Below are 27,411 nucleotides of genomic sequence, written 5' to 3'. Positions count from 1 at the left end.
GAGATTCTGTATATGAAATAGAAAAGAAAGTTTGGTCTGACTTCTGTTCCTTTCCACAAATATATTTGCTGTATCTAAACAGTAAATTAAAATACTACTAGCAAAATAATGCACTGTCTTTATATGTATAGCATAACATCGATATCATTTACTAGAGGGGTAATCTTTGATTACAGTTGTTGGCTTCCAATAAATTATTGACTACTCTCGAATCTTTAATATGTAAGATGAAACTTAGATGTTCGTATGAAGTCCAAACACTGAGCCCTTTTTAATTACCTTTAGTGACTTATATTTTAAAATTTCCTGGTAAATTATAGGATAATCTATAATTTTCTGTTGTTTCTTTAAGTAGGTTCCATGCTCAATGTGGCACTTGGACTCACAACCCTGAGATTAAGAGTCACATGCTCTGACTGAGCCAGCAGTGCACCCCATAATTTCCTGTCGCTTCTTAAGTTTTAGTATACTTTCCTTAAACAAGAGCTTAATATAGTATGATTTGTGTTTCTTTGTGTTACTGCTTTCTTCTCTGTGTTCTGTTAAATTGGTGCCTAAACTTTGTATTAATTTATGTAATATATATTTGTATAATACAAAGTAAGATATGAGAATTACCGTATAAAAAGTAATACTGGTAAAGGCATTTTTGAAAGTTTTCAATATTTAAAAATTTTTTTAAAAATTTAATGTTTATTTCTCAGAGAGAGAGAGAGACAGAGACAGAGACACAGAGACACAGAGGGAAAGAGAGCATGAGCAGGGGAGGGGCAGAGAGAGAGGGAGACACAGAATCTGAAGCAGGCTCCAGGCTCCAAGTTGTCAGCACACAGCCCACCATGGGGCTTGAGCCCATGAGCTGCGAGATCATGACCTGAGCCAAAGTCGGACGTCCAACTGACTGAGCCACCCAGGCGCCCCAGTGTGTAAAAATTTTTAGAGAAACGTTTTAGAGAAATATTTTTGTTCTCTTTGTATTATTTGCAGTATTTAATAAGAAGTACATAATATAATTTATATTGTATTGTGTGGATGGACCACTTTGGTCTGTGGTCTCTTGTGGGTGAAATGGTTTTGTGTGTGTGTGTGTGTGTGTGTGTGTGTGTGTGTGTGTGTATGTGTGTGTGTTTTAATATTTATTTATTTTTGTATGTGAGAGAGAGAGAGAGAGAGAGAGAGAGAGAGAGAGAGAGAGAATTTGAGCATGGGAATGGCAGAGAGAGAGGAAGAGAGAGAATCCCAAGCAAGCTCCAACTCCTTGCTGTCAGCTCAGAACCCATTGCTGGGCTCGTTCTCATGAGTTGTGGGATCATGACCTGAGCCCAAATCAAGGGTTGGACATTTATCCGACTGAGCAGAGTAGGAGTCCTTCTGATTCACACCCTGTTCTCATCTTCCACATTAAAAATATAAAAAGTAATGGAAGTATATTCATAATAGCTTAGGTTCAGAAGCCTTGCTCAACAGTAAAATGAGTTTATGTAGAGCAGTAAAAGATTGTATAGCTCTACGTGTTTTTCCAAATGTACACAGTTATGTAACCACCACCGCAATCAAGATGTAAAATAGTTCCATGATCTCCTAAATTTCCCATGTCCCTTTGTTATCAGCCACTCCCATTCCAACGATGGGAATGGGAATCCACTGAGCAGTTTGCATTACCTTAAATTTGCCTTTGCAAGAATGCCATATGAATGAATCATAAAGCATGTGGCTTTTATTATGATGGCCTTTTTCACTTTGTATAATGACATTCATCCATGTTTTGAGTGTAGCAACAGTTCTTTTTATTTTTGAATAGTATCCCAGTGTGTGGAGTATCTACTCTTTGTTCTTTCCAGTGGAGGGACTTTTGGGTGGTTTCCAGTTCCTGGCATTATTTTGGGGTGGGGGGGGAAGACACATATAAACATTTGCTACAGTTTTTCATGTGGACACAGTTCTTACTCTGCTTGAAAAAAAAATATATATAAATGTATATATGTATGGGTGTGTGTGTGTGTGCGCGCGCGCACACACACACACACACGCACACACACACACACACCTACGATGGGTATTGCTGGTCTGCATGGCAAATATGTGTTTCACTTCAGAAAATATTGCCAAAGTCAGCTTTTCCAGTGTGGCTGTACTATGTTTGCATTCCTTTCAGCAGTAGATGAGCATTACAGTTGCTGTGTATGCTTGCTAGCACGTAGTACTCAGTTTTTCTTTTAAGCCATTCTGATGGATGATATTTTATTGTGATTTTAATTTTCATCTCCTTAATAATTGGTGATGTTTCAAGCACCTTTTCATGTTTTTATTTGCCATTTATATACCTTTTTCGGTGAAGCTCTGTTCAGATCTATTGTCCATTAAACTTTTTTTCCCCTCCCTTAGTGTTGAGTTTTGATAGTTTTAAAACAGAAGAGCATATTGTAAATACAAGTTTTTGTCTGATATATGATTTGTGACTGCTTATCCCTCATTTGTGGCTTGTCTTTTCTGTAGCTTAACATAACTTTTACATGTGTTTTGAAGAGTAGAGGTCTTCATTTTGATGAAGTCCTGGTTAACAGTTTTGCATTATGGACCATGGTTTTGGTGTCATATCTAAGAAATCTTTGCTAACCTAAGCTTACATAAAGTTTCTCCTATGTTTTTGAAATTTTATAATTTTAGGTTTTGCAATATTGGGTTAATTTTTCTTCTTCTAAAATTTGTTTTATTTTTAAACTTTTAAAAAATGTTTATTTTTCAGAGAGAGAGAGAGCGAGAGAGAGAGAGAGAGAGCAAGCATAAGCAGGGGAGGGGCAGAGAGAGAGGAAGACACACAATCCAAAGCAGGCTCCAAGCTCTGAGTCGAAGTCAGATACTTAACCTACTGAGCCACCTCAGCACCGCGTTGAATTTTTCTAAGTGGTGTGAGGTAGAGTTTGAAGCTTTTGTTTTGTTTTGTTTTGCATAAGGATATTCATTTATTTCAGCACCATTTGTTGAAAAGACTGTCCTTTCTCCACTGAATTGCCTTTGCGTCTTTTTTGGAAATTAATTGACAGTATATTTGCGGGTCTATTTCTGGACTCTTTATTCTGTTGATCTATATATCTGACTTTTCTCTAGTACTATGCTATGTTGTCACTTCTAGTTTTTTAGTAAATCTAGAAATCAGGTGATGTAAGTCTCCCAACTATATTTTTCTTTTACCATATTATTTTGGTGATTCTAGTTCCTTTGCTTTGTCATAGAAATATGTAGACTTGGCATCTCCTTGTGTAAAAAGTTCTGCAGAGATTTTTGATTAGAACCGAGTTGACTCTCTAGATTTGTTTAGTTGACTCTCTAGATCTAATATTGATAACAATAGTAACTTTTTCAGTCCATGATCAGTGTATACCTTTGCATTTATTTATGTCTTTTTGATTTCTTTTATCAGTATCGTAGTTTTTAGCGTATAATTCTTGCACATAATTTGTAAGTTTTATATCCAAGAGTTTCGTGGGTTTGGGCGCTATTGTAAATGATAATTAAAAATGTAATTTCTTATTCATTAAAGTATATAGAAACAGGATTTTTAAAATTTCTGTTGACCCTAGTATACTGTGAACTAACTAAATTCAGTTTTAGATCTAGTAACTATTTGTTGTTGTTGTTGTTGTTGCTGATTCTGTGGGATTTTCAAACAGTCATGTCATCTATGAATAGAGATATTTACTTCTTCTATTTGAATTAGTATGATTGGTATTTTTTTTTTCTTGCCTTATCGTATTGGCTGACACCTCCTCTAAAGCTGGAAAAAGAGTGGTGACGGCAGACATCCTTGCCTTGTTCTTGATATTAGGGGGAAAATATTCAGTCTTTTAACATTAAGTATGATGTTAATTGTAGGTCTTCTGTAATTGTTCTTTTAAGAATTTTTTCAAAGGAAAAAAAAATCAGCTCTATAGTCTGTTTTAAAATTGTTGAAATCAGGGGCGCCTGGGTGGCTCAGTCGGTTAAGTGTCCGACTTCGGCTCAGGTCATGATCTCACAGTCCGTGGGTTCGAGCCCCGCGTCGGGCTCTGTGCTGACAGCTCAGAGCCTGGAGCCTGTTTCGGATTCTGTGTCTCCCTCTCTCTCTGCCCCTCCCCTATTCATGCTCTGTCTCTCTCTGTCTCAAAAATAAATAAACGTTAAAAAAAAAAATAAAATTGTTGAAATCACAATAAAATTATAATGGTATCCTACCATTGTGGTGTAGTTGGCATTGCTCAAACTTGTTTAGTATTCCACCTTGCATGACATAACATTTAAACACTTAAACACTTAAATATTTCAGTTAAAATATTTCAGGACTATTTGAGGAAGAAATAGAGAGTTATGGTTGTTTGAAAACTTTTGCATCTTCTGTTAAGGTCCAAGTAGCATCAACATTAAAAAATGGTATCATGAGGTGGCAATAAGAATAGGTAGAATATGAAGTATTCTATATGATACCTGTTTTTTTTTCAGTGAGTTAATGCATGTTCAAAGGAGATGAGCTGTTACAGATTAAGGAGAATTAAGAGATATAACATGAAAGGCAATTTATAGACCTTGCTTAGGTTCTGATTTGTTGTATACCAAAGTATGTTCTTATCTTTAAAGTATATCAAGAAAAACAAAAAGAAAGCAAGGTGGTTGAAACAGATGACACAATGTTGATAATTGGTTTAAGAATTTACGGGGGCCTGTTAAAGTGTATTTGAAGATTTTGATTAACTTTAACAACATACAGAATAGCTGTCACCAACTTGGAAGAAAATCTTGGAAAAAAGATGCAACTCTTTCACAAATGCTACATCACCAGCACTCTTTATGACGCAAAAGACTATTATATAGAAAACACTAACTGACATTAGTGACTGATTGAAAATGTGATTCAGAAGAGTTACACTTTGAATGCTGATGAAGTTTTAGGAATTTTTTTAAAAGTTTATTTATTTTGAGAGAGGGAGAGAGAGACGGAAAGAAAGAGAAAAAGAAAATACTCCAAGCAGGCCCCATGCTGTAAGCACGAAGCCCAACATGGGGCTCAATCCCACGAACTTTGAGATCATGACCTCAGTGGCAATCAACAGTTGGACACTCAACCGACTGAGCTACTCAGGCGCCCCAAGTTTTAGGAATTTCTAACCTTTTTTCTTTTCTCTTCAGCTTATATTATCCGTTTTATGTATGTACAGTAATGATATTGAAAAAAAATGTCAATAAATCTAAAGGAGCACTTTAAATAATTGCAAATTAAGAATCCTAAGTGATTAGAGCCATGTTATAGTTTAATTAGGAGCTTACCCCACCACCTTTAGCGATATATAAAATAATGGTGCATCTCAAAATTGATGGTGTTGGGGTGTCTGGGTGGCTCAGTCAGTTAAGTGTCCGACTTAGGTTCAGGTCATTATCTCTCAGTTCGTGGGTCTGAGCCCCGCGTGGAGCTCTGTGCTGATAGCTGGGAGCCTGGCGCCTACTTCGGATTTTGTGACTCCCTCTCTCTCTGCCTCGCCCCTGCTTGCACTGTCTTTCTCTCTCAAAAACATTAAAAAAAATTGATGGTGTCTTAGAGTCAATGAGACACATAAGGAAGGAAAAGCAAATTAATATGTGTTGTTCATTTTATTGAAATGTTAGCTCTCTTTCTCACCCAGGAAAAGCTCTACCCAGAAGATAGATGTGTGAGAACACAGATCTATAAAGAATCCACTTTCAGAGGATTGTAGAAAGCTGTTGGTTGTTTTGTCCTGACCAGAAGTGTCTGTTGCTAGTGGAACATTTGTTTATTTGCTGTACTTTATTTCCGTTTCTCTTGTGATAAATAATAAAATGTTTCTGACAGAGGTGGCTTTAGGAAAATTTGGTAAATCATGGTTAGCCACATAGGAAAATAAAAACCTGACGTACCAAAAAAAAAACCCAAACAGACCCAGTTTTATAATTTAAAAAAAGTGCTATCAATGAGCCCCATGAATGTAAATATACTCTTTCTAATTCTGTGTGATTGGAGAATATGGAGATGGATTTCGAGATGTCTCTTGGTGTGGTAAAAGCATTACAAATGCATGTGGACTTAACGTGTGTTTTAATTCTCTGTCAGAATTTTCTCTGGTGAGTGCTTTTGTCAAGATAACAAGTAAGAGAGAGAGAGAATTTTCTTCTGCAAATGTGGTTTCCATCCTTCCAATTTTTTGCTATCTTGAACTGAACTAATATAATTTAAAAGGAAATTAACTGTCTTCTCTAGGGCGTTTTATATCCTTTTATATATGAAAAGAATGTTAGGAATGCATGGGGCATTGTTAGTCTGTTGGATTCTCTTGGTGTTAGAGTTACTTGGGGCTTAGTGTTATAATATATTTCAAAGGCAAATATGATACTTCCCCAAATGTCCGACATTAATGAAATTATGAGTTTAGGAAATAAATTTGATCTTATATTAAGATTTAATTTCCTGGCATTTTTCCTAAAGTCATGTCCTTAAAATCCTATTAAGAGACCGCCTTTAGAACAGTTAAAGAAAGAAGAAAATTTTTAAAGAAATTAGAACGATTTGAATGCTTTGAATGATTTCAAATTTTGAAAAATTGGGTTGGAATGACCCTTACCAGAGAGGAGTTGTACTATGCTTACATTCCAAAGACTTTAAAATTGAAACATGTTATTTCCTCCCGTACATAGGTATTTTATGACTTTTGGCAAGCGTTTAAGTTCCTTTCTCTGTTTCAGTTTGAGATCATCTAAATGAATTCATTAACTTTGCTTTAGAAAAATGTCTTAAAAGTTTATTTTTATTTGGATGTCCTACTTACTGGTTCAATTTTTTGTTTTGTTTTGCTTTTTTCAGTTGTGGAAGAAGGACTCTGGGAAAATGGCCTTTCCTATGAATGTCGGACACTGCTCTTCAAAGCGATCCACAATCTGTTAGAAAGGTAAGAGAAGGAACAGCATCACAGTTGTTTTGAGACACCCAAGTGTAATGCTGTATATTCGTAGGTTTTCCTGTTAGGTCCCAAAATGCTTTTGTATGCAGTTTTATAAAGATAAAATTATATAAATCTCATTTCTTTCATGTTGATATAATTGCAACTTTAGAGAAGTTTCAGGAATAGCACAAAGAACTTCATATATCCTTCACTTGGTTTTTCTTTTATCCAGTTTGCTTTATAGTTCGTGCGATTGCTTGCTCTCTTACTCCTAATGTGTGTGTGTATTTTAAATTTATTTTCCGAACCACTCGATAGTCACATGTACACTTGAAATTGTTCTTTCTTTAACCTCTAAGTGTTTATGTGTACATTTCCTAAAGACAAGGGATATTCTCACATGTGAGCACTGTACAACTATGAAAATGAGGAAATCTAACATTGATAAAATGCCATTGTTTAATATGTAATTCAGCTCAAACTTTATCACTGTCCCTGTTAGGTCCTTGATATCTTAAGCCGCCTTCCCCCAAGATCCAATCCATGATCATACATTTTAGTTTTCCTGTCTCTTCAAACCTAGAAGTGTTCCTTAGCCGTCCTTTTTCTTTCTTGACATTGACATTTTGAATGAGTTCAGGTCATATATTTTATATAATGTCCCTCAATTTGAGATAGTTTCTTCATGATTATATTTAGGTTATGCATTTTGTAGTGATAGTGTAGACATGATGTCATGTCCCCAGTATATCAAAGCAGGAGGTCTGTGATTTCAAGGCCAGTGGTATTAACATTGTTGATCAACTTGTTTGAGGTGGTGTTCCATCACATTTCTACACTGTGTATTAGTAAGTACTTGTTAACTGCGATCATTGTTAATTTTGTAATAAGTAATTTGTGGCCACATACAATGAGATTGTGTACTTATCCTGTTATCACCTTTGGTCTTGTGTTTTATCTTCTGTTGTCTAAATTGGCTAGTACTGTTACAGCTGTAGTGTTAATTCAAATGCCACCATTCCTTCTACTTTTATTATTGGACATTCTTTTGTAAGGAAGAGCTTTTCATTTTCTTATATGTACATGTGTTCTTATGTTTTTATCTCCCTTTTTAGCTATATAAATTTGGAGGAATGGATTTCTGTTTTATTCCATGGATTATAATTCATTACTATCATTGTTTATTTAGATGTGTAAGTCCTTCCAGATTTGGCCAGGGGAAGCCCCTTCGTGATGGCTTTTATAGCTTTTTGACCTGTTGTCATTGTTCAAGCACCTCCTTACTTTACGGCATAACAGTATGTTCCGGGCTCAGGATAGTGTCTTAAGGGGAAAAATAGATGACAAAGAATAGGTTAATTAAGAACTTCCATAGGAAAACTTTTTCACTTCTCTTCCTGAGTCCTTATGTAGTACTGTCAGATGATCAGAGCTGAAGGGACGTTCTGGTACTATTCAGTTCCTTATACAAGCTGCTGGTTAGGGTAGTGTCACCACAGTTGTCAGTGCTTAGGGTTCTAAGCCGGGGTCGATAAGTTGTCACCGTTTAGGTCACTCAGAAAGACCTTTCCCACCAAGTTTATCTCTTTTTCATTCTGAACTTCAGTTCCTACCTCTGTGCTTTGGAGTGGGCCTAGAGGCCAGCCATCTGTTACTAAGGCAGTAGTATATTTTTGAAGCATTGATTTTTGAGAGTTGAATGCTCCTAAATAATTAAAGTATTTGGTAATTCTCTCTCCCACTGCAAAACCAAACACACACACACACAAAGTCCCTTCAGGAAAATGTGGAAACTTTACTGTTTCTGAAATACGCTGTAGTGAAGCTCTTACTATCTGTATTATAATTAATGCATCTTTAAACAGTCTTTTAAATGTATGTTTTTAATGTATATGGAACAAAATACATACTTTAAAAAAACAGCTCACTCTGTTATTTTAATATCCTAATTTAGTTTTTTTTAGAAAAATTAATTTTTAATTTTTCAGTCTTTGTGTTTTAAATGGTTGGGAGAAAATGAGAAGAACAGAAAAACCGGGAGAGAAGAGAAATGCAGATAATTCATTTATTCTTGCTCATGAATTCTAAATTTGTGATAAAAACTGAACTCCAGGTCAAATTGAATTCTTATTTGATAGGAAAGTTCATTGGGGCTCCTGGGTGGCTCAGTTGGCTGGGTGTCTGAGTTCCACTCAGGTCATGAGCTTGTAATCTATGAGTTCAAGCCCCGTGTTGGGCCCTGTGCTGACAGCTCAGAGACTGGAGCCTGCTTCGGATTCTGTCTCCATCTCTCTCTGCGTGTGTCTCTCTCTCTCTCTCAAATAAAATAATAAAACAGGAAAGTTCATTGTGACATACTGCATACAATAAAGCTTTGGATAGTTCTAAATGACTTTGGGTTAGACTTGGGTTTGATTTCACATTCTGTTACTTGGGCAGTTACCCTAACCTCACTAAGCCTTAGTAAACACCCTTTAAATTAAGTATAGGATACTCTGCACCTTGAGTTTTTGTTAGATGATGTATATGATGTGTGCCGCATAATACTTGGCTTATTGTTACTGTTCAATAATTGGTTTCCCCATAGGTTTGTTATTTTGCATATTTTGATGTTAATCCTCTTGTAAGACTTTATTTGAAATAAAAGTGTTTGTTTTAGAAAATAATTTATAATGAAGCTGTTTAGCTCCCTTTCTACAATTAGAATGGACAAGTTGAGATTTTTTTGAAAAACTGTTATAATTCTTTTATCTTTCAAAATAATGTTCTCTTTTCACCAAACTTTAAGTAACTATCGTATGAGTGAGAATTACCCTGCTCATGAAGCAAGGACACGTTTTAAATGGTGGCTTTTAGCTCTCTTTATCCATTGTCAACAGAAACTGGGTTGGCTAACACATGCTTGCCTTTTTGTTCATCCCTAACTTAGACCATTTGCTTTAACTTGCTTATCTGTTTACAACCTGAATGTATTGAAATGCAGTTTTACTATCTCATTCCTGGCAATTTTCTGTCATGTCTTTTTACTTCTATTCAGATAGATATGGACTGGGTTTCCCACCGTGGACGTTTTGAATTTCTAGCGTGAAAGCCAGAATTGAGGTTATTGAAGTAGATCATCAAGGAATGTATCACCTGTAGGGTATTTGTGCTTCCCCAATGAATTTTTTCTGAGTTCGCATGTTCACAGAGCTTGCACTAGTGATTTATTATTTCTGCTTTTTGTGTTTTTAAGTGTACCGATTTGTTTAATTAAAAGAAGAATTCCATTAACTACTTTGAGAAGATCTTACTTATAGCTAAGTGGGAGTCATACAGATTGATCTTTTTTCCAAAAGGCAGCAGTTGGCTGGTGTATACAGAACGATGAGTTTCTGCAGTAATTATTAAAAATAATTTCACTGAAGAAATTAAGGTAACATTGTAAACTTCACACAGAATAAGATAATTTCATTTTAATTGCTATTGATTGGTGCTGAGGTAATACTGTATTGATGCTGTGTAGAATGTTTTAAATTCTAAGGTAATATGACTTCACATATTTTACTTTTCCTCATTCCTCACTCATTTTATCATACTCATTCCTCCTGTAGCTCTTCAATGTTTTGTGCACATTGCATTGTATGTGTCTAGCTAGTGTCATCTGTTTCTTAAAAAAAAACTAAAACAACAAACTTCACTGTTGCTTACTCAAGAGCATTTTCCTTCAAGGTGTCAGATAGAAGCTAACATATCTGGCTATAATATAACCTATCTTTGCAGGGACATACATTGCTGTAAGTCCATTTCTTCATTGTCTTTAGAGATGGAAGATATTTTATATCTCTGTTCTGCCAAGTGAATTAATATATGGCAAATGACAAGCTTGCAGAGCCCTTGTTCTTTACGTATAAGATGGTGAAGGATTGTTTTGCTCAGCATAGTACCTTTCTCATTATGAGAGCTCAATAAATGGCTAACTGCTGTTAATATTAGCAAATAGAATGATCAATACTACTGTTTTCAGAGTTGGACACAGCATTAAAAGTCTGTTAGCCTGTTTGCTCAGATAATTCTAGAATCCCATTCTAAAATATCCTTTTTATGTAGTCAGCCATCCTTTCCTTGAAAACCTCTAGTTATGTGAACCCAGCTTTCCAAAGGACTTCTTTTCATCTTCAGAGGGATGTTAGAAAGTTCAGTTAGTTAGATGCTAGAAAGTTCATTGTCAGAAAGTCTCCTATGCTGAGCAGAAATCTGTCTCCCCGTAATCGTTGAAAAAAATCTTACTCTTTGAGATTCATTTATAATTCATCCAATCCTACTTCCATGTGGTGCCCTGTTTCATATCCTTGTACCCTGAGTTTTTGTTTGGGTGGTTTATGGTTCTTATCATATAATATTGGATACCCCCTGCCCCCCCCCTTCCAGTTATCCCTCTAGTCAGTCCCATTCTCTTCATTTTGACTGCCATTGGCTTACTTGAAGATCATGTAAGTGTTTCATGAAATTTTACAGTGGCAAAATTCTGTAGTCAGGTTAGGCTCCGTTATGGTGCAGTAACAGAAAACCTGAAAGAGCGTACTCTCTTACATCAGTTGACATTTATTTCTTGCTCATACTGCTTGCCCATTGTGAGTCCTTTACTGGGAACCCTCCTTGTATCCTCTTCCCTCCAGTTGGGAATCATGCAGATGGGACAGTCCTGTCAAAGACTTGCTGGGCTCCTGATGGAGCGCAAAGAGCAATGGCAAAATACGTAATAGCCCATTTAAGACTCTGTATAGGGGTGGTGTATGCCATTTCTGCTCACATTGCATTGGCTGAGAAATGTGCCACCAAGCTGAAAGTCAAATGAATGAGAAAGTATTTATTATCCATCTGTTGGACGTACCCCAGTCATATGGCCAAACTTGATGTTAATGGGACAGTGCATATTTGGGAAAAGGATACAATCTTTTCAGAAAAACATAGCAAGCTACCATACCTATTAATTGAAGTCTTTTCCTTTCTTGTAATCTGTCCTCCAAACTGGCATCGGTTCCATTACTGAAATACAGATATGTTTCTAAAACACAATTATGCGTGTATTTATACACATTTTGTTAAACTTTGAATCATATTGCCCTCTTTTGGTATATTCTTCAGTTGTCATTTTTTTAGTCAAAATTTCAGTATCTGAAAGTGTTGGGCCTTTGAGGTCGTACAGTTTTAGAGGATCCGGTCATGAATATTTTTTTCTCTCCTCTGAGACAGTAAGTGTGCTTATTGTTTTCCTAATGGTCGATTATCCCTTTTTGGCAACATACCTGGAATTAATTTTGTTTTTGCTTATATAGAATCTCTGCTGATTTTCTGTCCTTTTTGATAATGTCCTTGTTAAGATTGTTTTTCATCAGTCTTTGGAGTTTAGTGAGATTTTATTATGTACAGACAGTGAACTTCTCAAAGGTTACATTTTGTATTTCAAGTTTAGGCTGCTTTACACTCCTCACTTATGGAGAAAGACGTTGACTGTGAAGAGATTATGGAAAACTAGAACCTGCAATCTTTTCCAGTAGTTTCTTCATTTGGCATTTTTAATATTGCAGATTTAGTGGCTGTTACTCTTATGTTATTGTAATTGGTATAGCTTTCATAGTACGGTACGTCCATCTTACCTGACGCTATCTGAATGAAGTCAAACATTGGGTTGAAGAGCTGTTAAAAAAAAAAAGCCAGGAAATGTGTGCCATTCATCTTACTCAGTTTTAGTACTGCTTACCCAGTTCAGTACTTAGTGATTTGCATCATATATGAGACTTAAAAAAATCTTACTTTTGTAGCTTGTAGAAATGCTTAAAATGTCTGGCATAATGCTGTCAAATGTGGTAGTATATTTTAATTTTAATTGTCTTAAGTTTTTAGAATCAAACTCATAAGCTGATTTTGATGGAAAGGTACTTTTTTTCTCTAAAGTGCAAATCATTGCTTTGCACACAATAGATCACATGGGTCTTTTGAGGCTGTTAAGCTCTATCCTGTCCATACTTACTTAGGGAGACTTATTTGACATTTGTAAAACCTAATGTCCCTTCAGAGCAGTCCACTGGTGCTGTTTTCCTAATGGATTGCCACCATAGTCACCCCAAGGTAGTTTATAACTACCTTCTAGAATTGCCTTTGACCCAGGCTTTTTGGTTTACCAGGAGTTGGTGTTTAGAGTGAAGATAGTCATTTAGAAAAGTACAGTAAAAATAACGTGAAGGAAGTTGGATTATAATTGTGATAGCAATAGCATTATATTTGTATATTACTAGCTTTCAGTGTCCTGTGGTATTGTGATTTAGTAGAGGTAATTATCAGAGGGTACATGAGCACTGTCCTTGGATATGCTGATTCTAAGGTTTCAACATAATAAATATATTCACTGGAGCATGGTGTTGGGTACAGGCCTAGATGAAGAAATGGTGATAGAATTTGCAATATTGAGAGTCCTTGGGTATAGTGTGGTAACAGAGCAGGAAATGAGTAATCAATAAGTTCCTATTTTATTGAGTTGTGGCAGTGTGCAGTTCTCTAAAGGAAGTAGGAAAAGGAGTCTTTAGATCTAAGGGCCATATGCTTTTAAAGGAGGAATTGCTATAGACATGACAGACACAAGTGAGTAAAAGCATGTATCTGTTTGTAAATGTCTAGAGAGAAACACATTCACCCTGAGACCAATCAGTTGATCTATTTAATACTTTTAGGACAGAGAATGGATTAAGACTTTTTAAAAAATTATTTCAGGTGGGGCTAGGCCTATGAAATGCCTAACTTTTACAGAGATTTTGGAGAGGATGGGAAAGATAGGGTGTGCTTGGCCAGAGGAGCCAGCTACCCACTAGGACACAGTAGGAACCTGAAATAATGAAGATAGAAGGGATCAGTTGAAAAAGATTTCTTCAGCTTCTAAATTACGTGAATTTCTTTTATTTGGTTGGGAACTGGGAGCAATTTCTAGGAAGGAGACTAGTTGCTAGGAAGGGGACTTTTTTGCGTATATGTTTGATATAGATTGGAGTGGTGAAGTAAATAAAGGCTTTGATGCTGGTAAGGAATTTCTTTTATGAAATTATATAAAATTTAGTCTATCTGAGCAGCTGTGTAACTAGATGATAACACTAAAGTGCACTTTGAGGGGCGCCTGGGTGGCGCAGTCGGTTAAGCGTCCGACTTCAGCCAGGTCACGATCTCGCGGTCCGTGAGTTCGAGCCCCGCGTCAGGCTCTGGGCTGATGGCTCAGAGCCTGGAGCCTGTTTCTGATTCTGTGTCTCCCTCTCTCTCTGCCCCTCCCCCGTTCATGCTCTGTCTCTGTCTCAAAAATAAATAAACGTTCAAAAAAGAAAGAAAATTTAAAGTGCACTTTGATTCCGGGTGTGGTAGAGAAACACTGTTCTTGAACTTTTTTTGTTTTTAAAGTAAGCTCTGTGCCCAGTGCAGAGCCCAATGTGGGGCTTGAACTCATGACCCTGAGATCAAGACCTGAGCTGAAATTAAGAGTCGGATGCTTCATGGACTGAGCTACCCAGGCACCCCATCCTTGAACTTTTTAATCTTTGAAAACTGTGGCTCCTGCATAGTTTCAGGTGTGCTGAAGGAGCCAGAGCCAGTGGGGGCTCCCTTCTAAACCTTCCAACAGTTCCATTTGGGAAATAGTTTGCTGAGTTAGGCTGTGGCTGCTGCTGCTGTGGCTCTTATAATCTTATTTCAGGTCTGCCATGGTTTTGCGATTAGAAATTGGGTCTTGGGGTGCCTGGGTGGCTCTGTTGGTTAAGCGTCCGACTTCGACTCAGGTCACGATCTTGTGGTTTGTGAGTTCAAGCCCCACGTCGGGCTCTGTGCTGACAGCTTGGAGCCTGGAGCCTGCTTCGGATTCTGTGTCTCCCCATCTCTCGGCCCTTCCCCTGCTCATGCTCTTTCTCTGTCTCTCAGTAATAAATAAATGTTAAAAAAAAAAAAAAAAAAAAGAAAGAAATTGGGTCTTGCCAACTTGGGAGTCCAGTTAGTCTCTGTACTTTATTATTTAGAGCCATGTGGCATAGCACAGAAGTGTGTATGCACACACATACACATGGACACATATGCACACATACAAACACAACGTGATTTCATTTTCATTTTTTAGTAGCTGTTTCTTCTGGAAACATTGATTTTTGGTAAATAGTAGGGGGCTGGGAATTACTTTCTAAAGAGAAGTACTTTCAGGGCTTCAGGGTGGCTCCATTGGTTAAATGTCCGACTTTGGCGCCCAGGTCAGGATGTCACGGCTTGTGAGTTCGAGCCCTGCACTGGGCTTTCTGCTGTCAGCACAGAGCTTGCTTTGGGATCGTCTGTTCCTTTCTCTCTCTGCCCCTCTCCCGCTCCTGCTTGCTTGCTCTCTCTCAAAATAAATAAAGTTAAAAAAAAAATAAAGAGGAATACTTTCCTAGAATTGCTTAAAGAACATTTTATAAATCTGGCATCACATTGTGACCTTGAAAGATAATATTATGATACTTGACTGAATTAGGTCCTATCTTAACAGTAAGAGAATTTTGAAAATCTCAGTAATAATGACTGGGGTTACTGAGTGAACAGCTAGGGCTAACTGACATTCTTGTGTGTGTGAAGGTTTATTTGTCAAGTTCAGTGTAAATTTTTTTGTCCCTCAAAAATAATTCAAAAAAGGTTGCTAGAATATAAAAAGGAGAAATTATATTTCTGATATTCTTTAGTTTTTGTATTTTAGAATTTCTCTCTTAAAAAGACTTAATTCTGTTCTTCAAATATAACTAAAGCATATGGGCAGTTGTGCTAGTCTTCCTAAACTGTTTTAAAATCATCTATGTGATGCCTTACATGTTGAGTATCTCCTATGATTTTAGTCTGGAGTGAGGCTGATGGGCTATGAAACAAAGTGAAATGTGTGGATTTCCCCCTCCTCCAACATTGAGTGTCTCACTAGCAGGAACATATACACACAAGAAAATTCAAGTAATAGTTTGGGGCTCCCCATGATTAATGGCTGCAAACATGAGGAATAACACTGTTAGGTTATGATAGGAAAATGCTTCTTAGTGTATTGCATTCATTTCTCAGGTATTTATTGAGCACTTACTAGTTTGGAACAGAATATAAAGCATATTACAGAGCAGGCATTTAAATGTTTGTTGACTATGGCCAGTAAATAAGATAACTACCGTGTCTTTCCCCCCGATTTCTCATAGATTCTTGGGGGGAAAAAGAACCATGGAAAGAATCATTACAACTTGGTGATGCAAGGGCCGATGTGTAGGTGTTAGAGTGCTGTGTGGGCTGATCTGGGACACCAGAGATGGACAGAACTAAATTAGAGGAGGACAGGATAGAGTGGGATGAGGGAGGGATTCCAGGCCAAAGCATAGTTAGTAGTGATTCATGTTAGTATTGTGTATGCAAGTTCTTAAGAGAAAGAGGCTATAATAACTTTCATTAGATTTATTTATGCTATGGATTGGTGACCCCGAAATGATGGAGAACCAGGGACATAGTCCCGCAGTATACCCGGCTCTCCCGCCCTCGTAGTCCCAGGTGTCTGTCAGGCGGTGGAAGAACCTTCCTCAGCAAAAGGTCTGATTTCCTCCCACAACCTACAGTACAAAACACCAGATGGAAGTACTTTCCGTCTTAGTCTTGGAGGCTCTGTGTCTCCGTCTCTGTCTCTCTCTGTGCTTGTGTGTGTGAGAGAGAAAGTAAGGTTTGTTTTTTGGATTAGTTGTAGTTGAGATCAGGGAGATGGAAGAGTGTAAAAGTTGATAGTGACAGCTGCTGAGTCCTTTCCACCTGTCTCTTGAGTGAAAAGAAACTTTGTTCTCATACTTACCCGTATTAGCAACTAATTTCTGTACTCTTTCGGGGTCAGGGCACGGTACTCAGTGACTTCACTAATTTGGTCCCAGCCTTCTGTGAGGTACTTGGTATAACTTTGCTAACTCTCTGCTACGTTACTGCTGAGCATGACATTTGAGACAGCTCCCTCCTACAGAGGTAAGTTGGTTACAAATCCAGTACTTACGAAACTGTGTAAAAATACAGCAGTTGACCCTTGAGCAACACTGGTTTGAACTCTGCAGTTCACTTTCACCTGCAGTATTATTATTATTATTATTGATTATTATTAACATTTTATAAATACACTAATGTAAATGTGTTTTCTCTTATGATATTCTTAACATTTTCTTCTCTCTCACTTTATTGTAAGAATATGGTACATAATACACAAAACATACAAAATATGTTAATTGACTGTTCATGTTATTGGTAAGGCTTCTGGTCAACAGTGAGCTATTGGTACTTAAGTTTTGGGGGGGTCAGAGTCATACATGGATTTTCAACTACATGGGGTGGGGAGGGGGAGCCCCTGACCTTGCATCATTATTCAGGGTCAGCTGTGCTTCATCCATAGCGATTTTGTTCTCATGTTTTTCTCTCAGTGCGTAGGAAATCACTGATCACATAGAAACTGATTAGCAGTCAAAAATCACTAAGTCATTTATGACTATCATTTGGAACTAGATAGTTACAGAAGCAAGGATCAGTAGTTTCCATGGCTGATTTTTGTATTAGTGATAATAACCTTTTGTTGACATTGCCTGACAAAGAAATACGATCTGTAGTGGGAGCTCCAGGAGATGGGTTAACACAGAGTTAGGCTCTCAGGATTCATTAGCTTTTTGCCTTTTGCCTTTGTACCTGAGTGGTCTTGCCTATGTGCTGCTTCTCCTTTACCCCCTAACTCCTTGTTTGCTTGTGCTGGAATGAAGTCAGCAAATAGAATTTGTGGCTTTTACTTCAGAGAAGGGCAAGGGTTTTGAAGCCAACTTTACACTCTGTCCCCCTTAGTCAGAGGTATTTTATCTGTTTGTCTTTCATGTTCTACTATCTAAAGCCTTGGTTTTTATCTGTTCATTAACTGTAAATTCGTCTTGTGTGTGTGTTATTGAATAAATTATTCTTTTGAATTCTGACCTTCAAGACCTATGTAAGGGTGTGAATATATTTAAAGTGATATTTATTTTTTTTAAGTGGTTATTTATTAAGTGAGGATGTGTGTCAGTCGAAGACCACATACAGTGTTTGATGTGATCCTGTACCTGTTACCTGCTCCATTGCTTTCATTCTATGCATTACCGGGTTTAAGAACACCTTCAACTTAATAACAGCTCTTAGAGGATAAAGAAACATTAAATAGACCCATCAATTACAGCTTGCATCTGGACTTTGAAATTGAGGAAAGACCTGAGGAAATGCGACAGCATGTGAGTCAATATATGGTAATAGTTAAATGTTCTGGCCTTGTGATCAGATATACCTAGGCTTAATCCCAGCTCTGCTCTCGATTGGTTGTGTGACCTTCTGTAGGTGACATTTTCATTGTGCCTCAGCTTCTTCATGTATAAAAGTTGGCATGTACCATCTGTCTCATACAAATATTACAATAATTAAATGATATACTACATCTGGTATTCAAATGTGGTGGTGGTGGTAGTGATTCTAGTCGTAGTTCCTGGTACTATTGCTGTTAGCAAACACTAGAGTTTTTCAGTGGAAATTATCTGTCTGTCTGTCTGTCTGTCTATTCTGCCTGAAGAATACAATTAAGCCTGTGTGCTGGGGGATAAACTGTGGGCATAACTTTTTGAGTTTTGCTTCTTGAGTACTTTCACCTTGTTGGATATTCCCTATTTCCTAATTTTAATGGACTCATGTAGTCTTTAACCCTAAAGGCAACTTCATTTATAATCTTAGGGAAACAGATTGGGTTGCTTTGAAAATGATTTTCTACATTGTGAACAAGGAAGATTGTTGTGGAAATTCATTTTCAAAATAAAAGCAGTTGAAGCCAGTGATTTTTTTTTTTTTTTTTTTTTTTTGATGCAACAACGCTCCAGATTGACTCTGCCCACAGGGAGTTACATTGTGGCCAGCAGAAACTATTGCCATTTACTAACCCATCTAACCTGTAATGAGTTCGGTGAAGGCTTGGATTGTTTCCGTCCTCCTTGATGGTATGGAAATTACAGAGGCAAAAGCAAGCCACTTGCAGAATTGCCTGAATATTGAATAAAGAATTGCTATGTAGCTCTTTTACTGGTAGGTAGAACCTTTGTAGAAGAATTACATCCAACTTTCTGACAGGTTTTCTTACAAAATATGTGTCATTTCGTTGAATAATGTTAGAGATTACTGTATTTTGTCAATTTCAAAATGTGCATTTTCTCCCACATTTTTATATTTTTAAAATCAGGGATATTCCTTACAAATGATGGCATCTCAGAATTGGCCAGATGGCAGGTATGATACAGTTGACATATGCTTGCACACGAGTGAACTTGGTCATAGCTGTCTGTATTCTTGTCACTTCAGTTGAATTGTGTGCATTTTTGGTATTCTATGAGTTGAGTTCAATTGCCATTTAACATGTCTGCAGAAGGATTACCCTGTAATTTGACATTGAAACACAATGTACACAAAACAGCATGGAAACAGAAGTGGGGCACAACGTGGATAGGAGGAAAGCAGATAATCACCATGGAAGAAATGGCTGTGGTTCTTTGTTTTCTTGCCAAGCCATAACCAAGTGCTTCACCATACTTACAGAAGAAAAACACCTAAGTAGAAGAGACTCTGCAGTGCTTCTGTTTCTGAGATCTCTGCTACAGGATTGCATATCACATGCCAAGCAAGAAAGCCAGCATTACAGCTTGCAAAATGAGCATCCCTGGCTTAGAAGAATGCCTCTGAGGTACTCGTAAGGAGTGCTGCCTATATTCCCAACATTCTTGATGACACAAGAATTGAAATAATGCAAAAGTGTGTTTGGATTTGAAGTGATTCACAAGTTTAAGACGTTTCAGGAATACCTCAGCCAATTAATTTTGCATAATTTTTTACATGTGCAAGAATAATTCATAATAAAAATTTATGCTCAAAGTCAGAAAGTTCTTTCAGCATCTCTATAATATAAAAATTTTAAGTGATAAGAAAACATTTTGACAGTTTAATTGGTGATGTTTTTATTTGCCATAGTATATCTCATCTGCGATTATTTGATTCAGCGAGTTGCTAATTTGTTATTGAGACTCTAAATATAATTCTTGGTGTGATTATCGCAGGTGCCTAATGGATAAGAACTTCGTTAGGATTGGGAAGTGGTTTGTCCGACCGTATGAAAAGGATGAAAAACCAGTCAACAAAAGGTGAGTCTTATGAACCTTTAGGTTTTTCGTTTCTTTTCCTTGACCGTAGCTATGTTTTGGCAAGAGACGGATGGGGGAAGCAGCTTATTTATTTTCTAACAGTCTTTGTTTAGATGTACTAAAATAGATTTTATTACATAAAATTTTGTTAATTGGTGTATTACACATTTTATTGAATAGTGTATTATTAAATTTTTGTAGGATATGGGACTAGAAAGATAATTAATAACCTATATCTAAGCCCCTTCTTACCACACTATGTGGAATTAAAATATTCTGTTTTGTTATTTTCATTATCCTTTTTTATCTTTCTTAAATTTTTTTAAATGTTTGCTTATTTTTGAGAGAGACAGAGACAGAATGTGAGTGGGTTAGGGGCAGAGAGAGGGAGACACAGAATCCGAAGCACGCGCCAGGCTCTGAGCTGTCAGCACAGAGCCCAGTTGCGGGGCTTGAACTCTTGAACCTTGAGATCATGACCTGAGCCAAAGTCAGATGCTCAAGCGACTGAGCCACCCAGGCACCCCTGTCTTTCTTATTTAAAGTGTTATATGCATAATTTTAAAAACAGTGAGCTGGATTCAAATGGTGATAATTTTTATAGAATTGATTGATGCCCCTTAAATGTCTGTGAATACATCCTTGAAAATCTTAAACCAGGACTGTGAATCACTTTTCTAACCAGTCCTAAACTTTTGACTATCATTTATTGAATGCCAAACAAGCGTGGACTTTTATATCAATCAAACCAGGATCAAAAACTAAAACCTTGAAAGGCAAATATTTACTTCATTTATCTCTGGACATAGCACAGACTTAATTGGAATCATAAGTTGATGAATTGGAATCATAAGCTGATGGGTGATTGTTTCCTATCGGAAGAGCAGGGCACACAATCCCAATTCTATTTTACTGTCCGTGAAGTTGCCCGGAGCTAAGGGTTCCAGCTCCTGGCTGCAGATAAGAGCTATTGAAACCTTGGATGTTAAGCTGTAAGGTTAGCTCTTTTTTAGGTGGTTGCCACAAGTTTGGCTGGCAGCTCTTGCCTGTTCTGGAACCTTTACCTTCTTAACTTCGTTGTTCCTCCCTGTGACTTAATTCGCACTAGCAGCTTCCTCTCCAACCTGTATGTCTTAAAGCTTTGATGACGTGGTTGTGGATCTCATTAACCAAACTTAATTTATGAGAATTAGGATTTCTTTTTTCAAATCAGATAAATTGGGGACTGGCATGTAATTTTTTTTTTTTTTTTTTTGGTCAAATCACCATGGATTTTTAAAAAATATTTTCCCTTTTTTAGTACATTTCAAATCCTTTAGGATTTAAAAATATATATATTTAACTAGAAAGTAGGTATTATGTATATCAAAGTTTGCCTGAAAGGGATAATTCTACATTTAGAATGGTGTCAGTATGTATGGGTATGTAAAAATACGGTTTTGTTTACAGATTCTTTGACGGTGAGAAATTTTTTTCCTTTATTTATATTGATTTGCTCTAACTAAAGCATTTGCTCCATGGGCATATTTAATCTCAGTGTTTACTTAAGTTTACAGAGGATGGGTTAAAGGTTTGGTTTTTCTGTTGATGAGTGATGAGTTGCTTTGGCACGATGATCTTTACCATTCATTCCTATGTGCCTCTCCACGCTCAGTGTGCGGTCTCGGACAGAGCCAGTCCTAAAATTTTTCATCAGTAGCTATAGGTGTTTGTATGATGATTTCATGGGAATTGGGGGATGACGGGGAAGTGCGGAAATAAAATAGGGATTGAAAGAGCAGTAATTAGTACTTTAATAATAAACACTGATGTTTGAAGTCGAATATAGTTACCAATCTATTTTACATAACATCTGTATGTCTTTGCACTTCATTTACATCCCAGAAGTCTTCCTGACTTTAGCAAACCAGATGTGAATAATCCTTGTGATATATTTAGATATTTGATTTTTGTGTACCCGGCAGGCTATCGATTTCTGAGCAATGTAATTGAATTATTTTATTAGTTTTAGATTTCATACTCATGGTTGAAGGTAGAACTTCAAACTTCATTTTATTGTAGTATAGAAATGTTAATGATTTTGAAAAACTATTTTAGGAGGTGTTAACAATTGGAAAAATCTTAAACCAAACGTTGTTTTAAAAGTTGGCATTTGCTGTAATAGAACTTTGTTAGGTATAATGACTTTTGCACTTTTATTCTCTGAATGGAAAATAGAGCCTCTTGTTTGATGTTGAAACAGGATCTTAGTGTTCAGGTCATTTTGGATGGACAAACTGATGCTGTCTGTGGATGAGGGCATTTGGATTTAATAGATTTGGGATCACGTCCCATGCCTCTCTTCAAAAGTTCTTTGCTTTTAGAGAAGTTGTTTAGTTTTTCTGAACCGAACTTTGTGTTTTGCTGTAACAGAGTTGTTGATGATAGTTTAGTTACTACCTTACAGGGTTATTGTAAAGACTAAATGAGATCATTGATGTGACTGGTTTGTAGTTGAGAAAAAGCAAAAATAAATGAAAATTTTTAGGCTTAATTTTGTGTGGGTGTGCACACATTTTCAGTTTAGTGACCGATGAGAGGAAAATTTGCTGCCCGGTGCTAAACAAGTTTTATGCACAAATTGATATTTTTGAGAAAGCTCTTTTTTGATGCTAAGAGATACACATGAGAGAAATATATTTTAAAGAATGACATTTTAAGTATAAAATTAAGTAATTATAGCATACTTTTTTCAAGAGATTAAAAGATGATTTAACACTGCATATTTTACATAGCTAAAACGATTTTAATAGTGAAGACAAATGAATCTATTGATGAATAGATTTCACCTGTTCGATTAACAGCATATGATTTCTTGAGCTATGATTATTTTCTGTAGTGATAGCAAAACTAAATCATTTGCCTGGTGGACTCTAAAAGAGTTCTTAATGTTTGCTATGAGATGATAGGATAAACTTAAAAAAAATTATATATTATATGTTATATATTATAAATTATAAATTATATATTATATATTATATGTTATATATTATATATTATATATTATATATTATATATTATATATTATATATTATATATTATATATTATATATGTATGTATGTATGTATTTAAACAGGCGGGTCCAAGAAGGTAAAAGAAATTTATTCACATTATTTTTTTCTTTGTGGTGGCACATCTTTTGTTACTCATAGCCTTAGGAATATAATAAGTAAGAAAGAAAACTTTGGCTTTGTCCTAAAGAGTTGTGGCAAATAACATCAAACATAAAAAATTTCTGGGTTCTTGAAATATGTTGAACTTGAAAAAACTTTTCCTTCCAGGATATGCTTAAAAACAAACAAGTGAAAAATGTATTCCTTTCAAATAATTTAGAAATTATTCATGGAGATTCTATTCAGTTTCAGCCTACATTTGATTACTACAGAATTTGAAGTTTATGCACTTTATTTTTTGAATGCTAGTTTTAGCAAAATAATTGATTGCTCCCAGTAACCGTTTGGACCTTGAATTTTTTTCTGATATCAGGTATATAGTAGTTAACAGAAACATATTTGCTAGTGCATTTTCTGAATTAATCAGCTGTCTCTTCCTCATGGGCAAGCCTACCTTGAACGATACTCCAACAAGCCTCAAATACTTTTAAATATTCTGATTACTTTTGTATGTGCTGTTAGCAGATACGCATGTGTGGGCACTCACACATTGGGAAGTATCTTATTTTGACTGCTTTTGTGTTGTTTTGTCTGGATTTTTTTTTCTACTTTTAAGCCAGAGATTCTTTCTTTCTTTTTTTTTTTTTTTTTAATGTTCTTATACCACTCACCTATTTTTCAAGAAATGCCCTTACCTTTTGATTTTAATAGCAAAAAAATAGATTTTGTATAATAAGATGAAATGCTTTGATGCAGGAGAATATGTTTTAGCACTTTAAAACTTCCCTGCCCCCTCTTTCCTCAGCATCACCCCCTCCCCTGCCCTCTTTTCACTTCTCCTGGCTCTTCCAAACCTCCTCTTTCCTGTACTTTCCTTGTGATGTTTCCATCTAGAGACAAACAGACGAAAAGGCAGGGAAAGGAATCCCTCATGTAGAGGATAAACAGACGTGTGAACAAGTGCTTACAATGTGAAAGATAAAGGGAATCTCTTCCTAGTGTCCGGAAAAATATGATCATTGGTGATAATTTTTTTCGATTTTTCTCATAACTTTAGGTGGTGCCTTTTGCCACGTGTCTTGATAATGAGGGCTGTCTGACGGGAAACCCGTAAAAGCATATTAATGAAACAGTTTGGACTTATCTAAACATGTATAATAGTTTTGCAGCCTTTTTTTGACTCATAAAATATGTAGTCATTTTCTGTTGGTTTTATCTGATGGGGGATAGAGCAGAAGATACTGTGTATTTTGTCATTTGAATGTATTTGAGAATTGTATGCAAGGTGAGAAGAGGGATGTGGTTAGAGTCTTGAGTGTAGGCATTCGTGGGTGGCTAGAGGAGGAAGAATGTATGTATGGAGACTAAGAAAGATAACAGAAGTGGGAGCCAGGATGGTTGGTGCCACCAAAACCATGGAGTTTTAAAGTTTCATGATGAATCAATCAGCTGTGTCTGCCACACAGGCCATGTAAAATACATTCTAAGAGGACTATTAGATTTGGCTTTCAGCGGTGGGGGGGATTGAGGTTGCAGTAGCTTGAGGTATAAATGGGGGTTGAAATGAAGACCCCGAAGGTAGGGTTCTTGTTACATTTGTTACAAGTCATTGCAAAGGAAAAACTCCTGCACCTAGGAAGGGAAGAGAGAAGCATTTAAAGAGGGCCTGTGATAAAACTGCGTTGTACTGTCTGTGGTTTTAACAAGTGTCTCATGTACCACTGCACTCGGTTTTGTTCACAAGCATTATGCACAGAGGAATGTGAAATTGAAAGACCAGTTCAACCAGAGGTGACGATAGTTAACTATATACTGTCTAGGTAGCTCTTTCACTTTTTTTCCCTCTCTTTCCGTTTTCCTTCATAACCAAAACAGAGTTACCACCACTTTTAATTTTTTATTTGTTTTATTGGTGTTCTAAAAAGAATACAGTAAAAAAACTTACATTTTCAACATCAGTAATTGTCATAGTTTAAAAAAGAAGTTTCAATGTGTACTTTCAAGAAAGAAGATTTTATATGTACCTTGTTTTTTAATGTACTAGAGAGGTTGGAATAATATCATTGCTGTAATTCCCTTTTTAATTCCTGCCAGTGGATTGCAACTAAGCTGGAAACAAAGCTCTCTTTGTTTAGTAGGCCATCCAGAAATATGGATGATCTTCCATTAATTATTTGTCCTTTCAGGACTTACTTTCAGCATTGTTTTTTTTCCAAAATGTCTTTCAGTTTTCAGATTCTCTGATTTTAGGAAAACTGTAGAATCTAGGCATGCCCCAGATCAGTCAGTTTGTTTACGTTGCCTGCCTATCCAGCTACATATCTGTCTTTCCTTCTTTCTTTCCCTGTGTGTATATGTGCACGTATATGTGTGTATGTACCTGTGTATATGTATGTATCTTTCCTTCTTCCTTTCCTGGATGTGCTTGGTTTCAGTGACTCCTTTATTTACCAACCCAAGGGATTTGATATTACTCTTTCAATGTGTCTGCAAGTTTTAAAGGATGTGTTTTGGAGGGAGGGTTTTTGTTAACTTCAGTAATGATGTTCAAAATCAGATTAGGAAGAGGGGAGAAGAAATTTTCAGTACCAAGTGGGAGTTAATTTGAGTTTTTTTTTTTTTTTTTTTTTATCATATAGCTGACCACCTCTTTTGCCTTTGCTTAAGATGTCCTAGCTAAATGCCACTTACTTTGTTGGAAAAAAAGTCAACTGAGGGGTCAGGACATAAATGAATGGAGGTTCAAATGATTACCCTTTTGGTAGCATGAAGGATGTATGTTTAATGTACTCATATCTCTGGTTTCGTTTAGGATGTTTATATTAAGTTTCTTCATGTCAGCTTCAGTGAATCTAAGCATTATGGAAGTATATTGTGGTACATCAAATAGCTAATTCCCCGAGATTAAAATGATTATTTTGGAAATAGGCTGCATTTTAAGTTGAATGCTTATGTGTCTCCTGCTTTGTAAAATACCCCAGGTTACTTTTGCTGAAGTTTCTTAGAGTTTAGAAAAAATGTAAAATGTATGTGCCTGGGAGGTCATTTCCACTCATAATTAATTTCTCATAGCGTATTGGTAGCATGTGGGAAATTTTTATGTCAAGTTAAAAACAGACATGTCTAAGGGAAATGGCTGCTCTTGTTTTATTATATTACTATTTTTTAAAATGTACACATCTATATATGTTTTTATTTATGAAATGGGACTTTTAGGCTGTCTATGAAGGACGTGGGGGGATGTTTCTTAATTTTAAGTTGGAAAATTTCAGCCACACCAAGTATAAATTAGTTCTATCGAATGGCTCAAAAATATGAGCATCCCAATGATTATTTATAATGTCTTGTTACAGTCTACCATCTATCTCTGCTACATATATTATTCTAAAAGGTATAATAACCATTGGTTTTTCTAATGTCAAATTATTTAGGTCTCATGCTTTTTACCTCCATTTAGTTTTTAATATAATTATAGTCAAGATTTAGTGAAAATCGTTGCATCATGGGCACAAGACAGATTCTGAAAGAAGCCCTAAGAGTAAAAATAATTGGCTAATGTATATTTTATTTTTGGTATGGTAATTTTCAGTCCTTCAATTTCATTCGGCTCTGTTTTATTTCCATTTTTCAGCTGAGATTCCTATACTTTAAATTCACTGTGAGTACATTTCCTTTTATGTCCGTAAGCATAATTACAATAATTGCTTTAAAATCTTTGGTACTAAATAAAATATCTAGATTATCTCCATCGGTTTTATCTATTCATTATGGGTTAGATTTTGCTGTTTCTTCATCTCTTGAATAATTTTGAATTATATTTTGGGCATTGTAAGTAATGTAGAGATTCTGGATTCTGTTTTCTTTCTCTAAAGAATGTTCATTTTGTTTACTGTTTTGTTTTAAAACAGTAAACTTTAGCTCAACTCAGACTCCAATCTCTCGTCTCACCTTTGGTGGGTAGCAGTTGAAATCTTTTTACTTCTTTTAGTGTAGGGTTTCTCACTTCTGCATCGCTGACATTCTGGGCTGGACGATTGTTGTGGATACCGTTCGGTGCCTGGTAGGACGCCCAGCAGCGTCCCTTGCCTCTACCCGTACAATGCCAACAGTGCCTT

The 27,411-nt window shown here is 36.3% G+C and overlaps 1 protein-coding gene across 2 annotated transcripts in view; it reads left to right on the top strand.

Moving 5' to 3' along the window:
- MED13L (mediator complex subunit 13L) overlaps positions 1–27,411 on the top strand; it is a 307,435-nt gene that overhangs the window by 153,405 nt on the left and 126,619 nt on the right. For both annotated transcript variants that reach the window (XM_023241452.2, XM_023241451.2), the window contains exons 3-4: positions 6,845–6,929; positions 20,060–20,143. In XM_023241452.2, the coding sequence (XP_023097220.1) occupies positions 6,845–6,929; positions 20,060–20,143 (169 nt within the window). The remainder of the gene's footprint in view (positions 1–6,844; positions 6,930–20,059; positions 20,144–27,411) is intronic.

This window comes from Felis catus, chromosome D3, assembly GCF_018350175.1.
Source record: "Felis catus isolate Fca126 chromosome D3, F.catus_Fca126_mat1.0, whole genome shotgun sequence".
NCBI classification, from domain to species: Eukaryota; Metazoa; Chordata; class Mammalia; order Carnivora; family Felidae; genus Felis; species Felis catus.
Note: the sequence above shows the minus strand (reverse complement) of the source record. Positions and strands in the feature narration are given on the sequence as shown.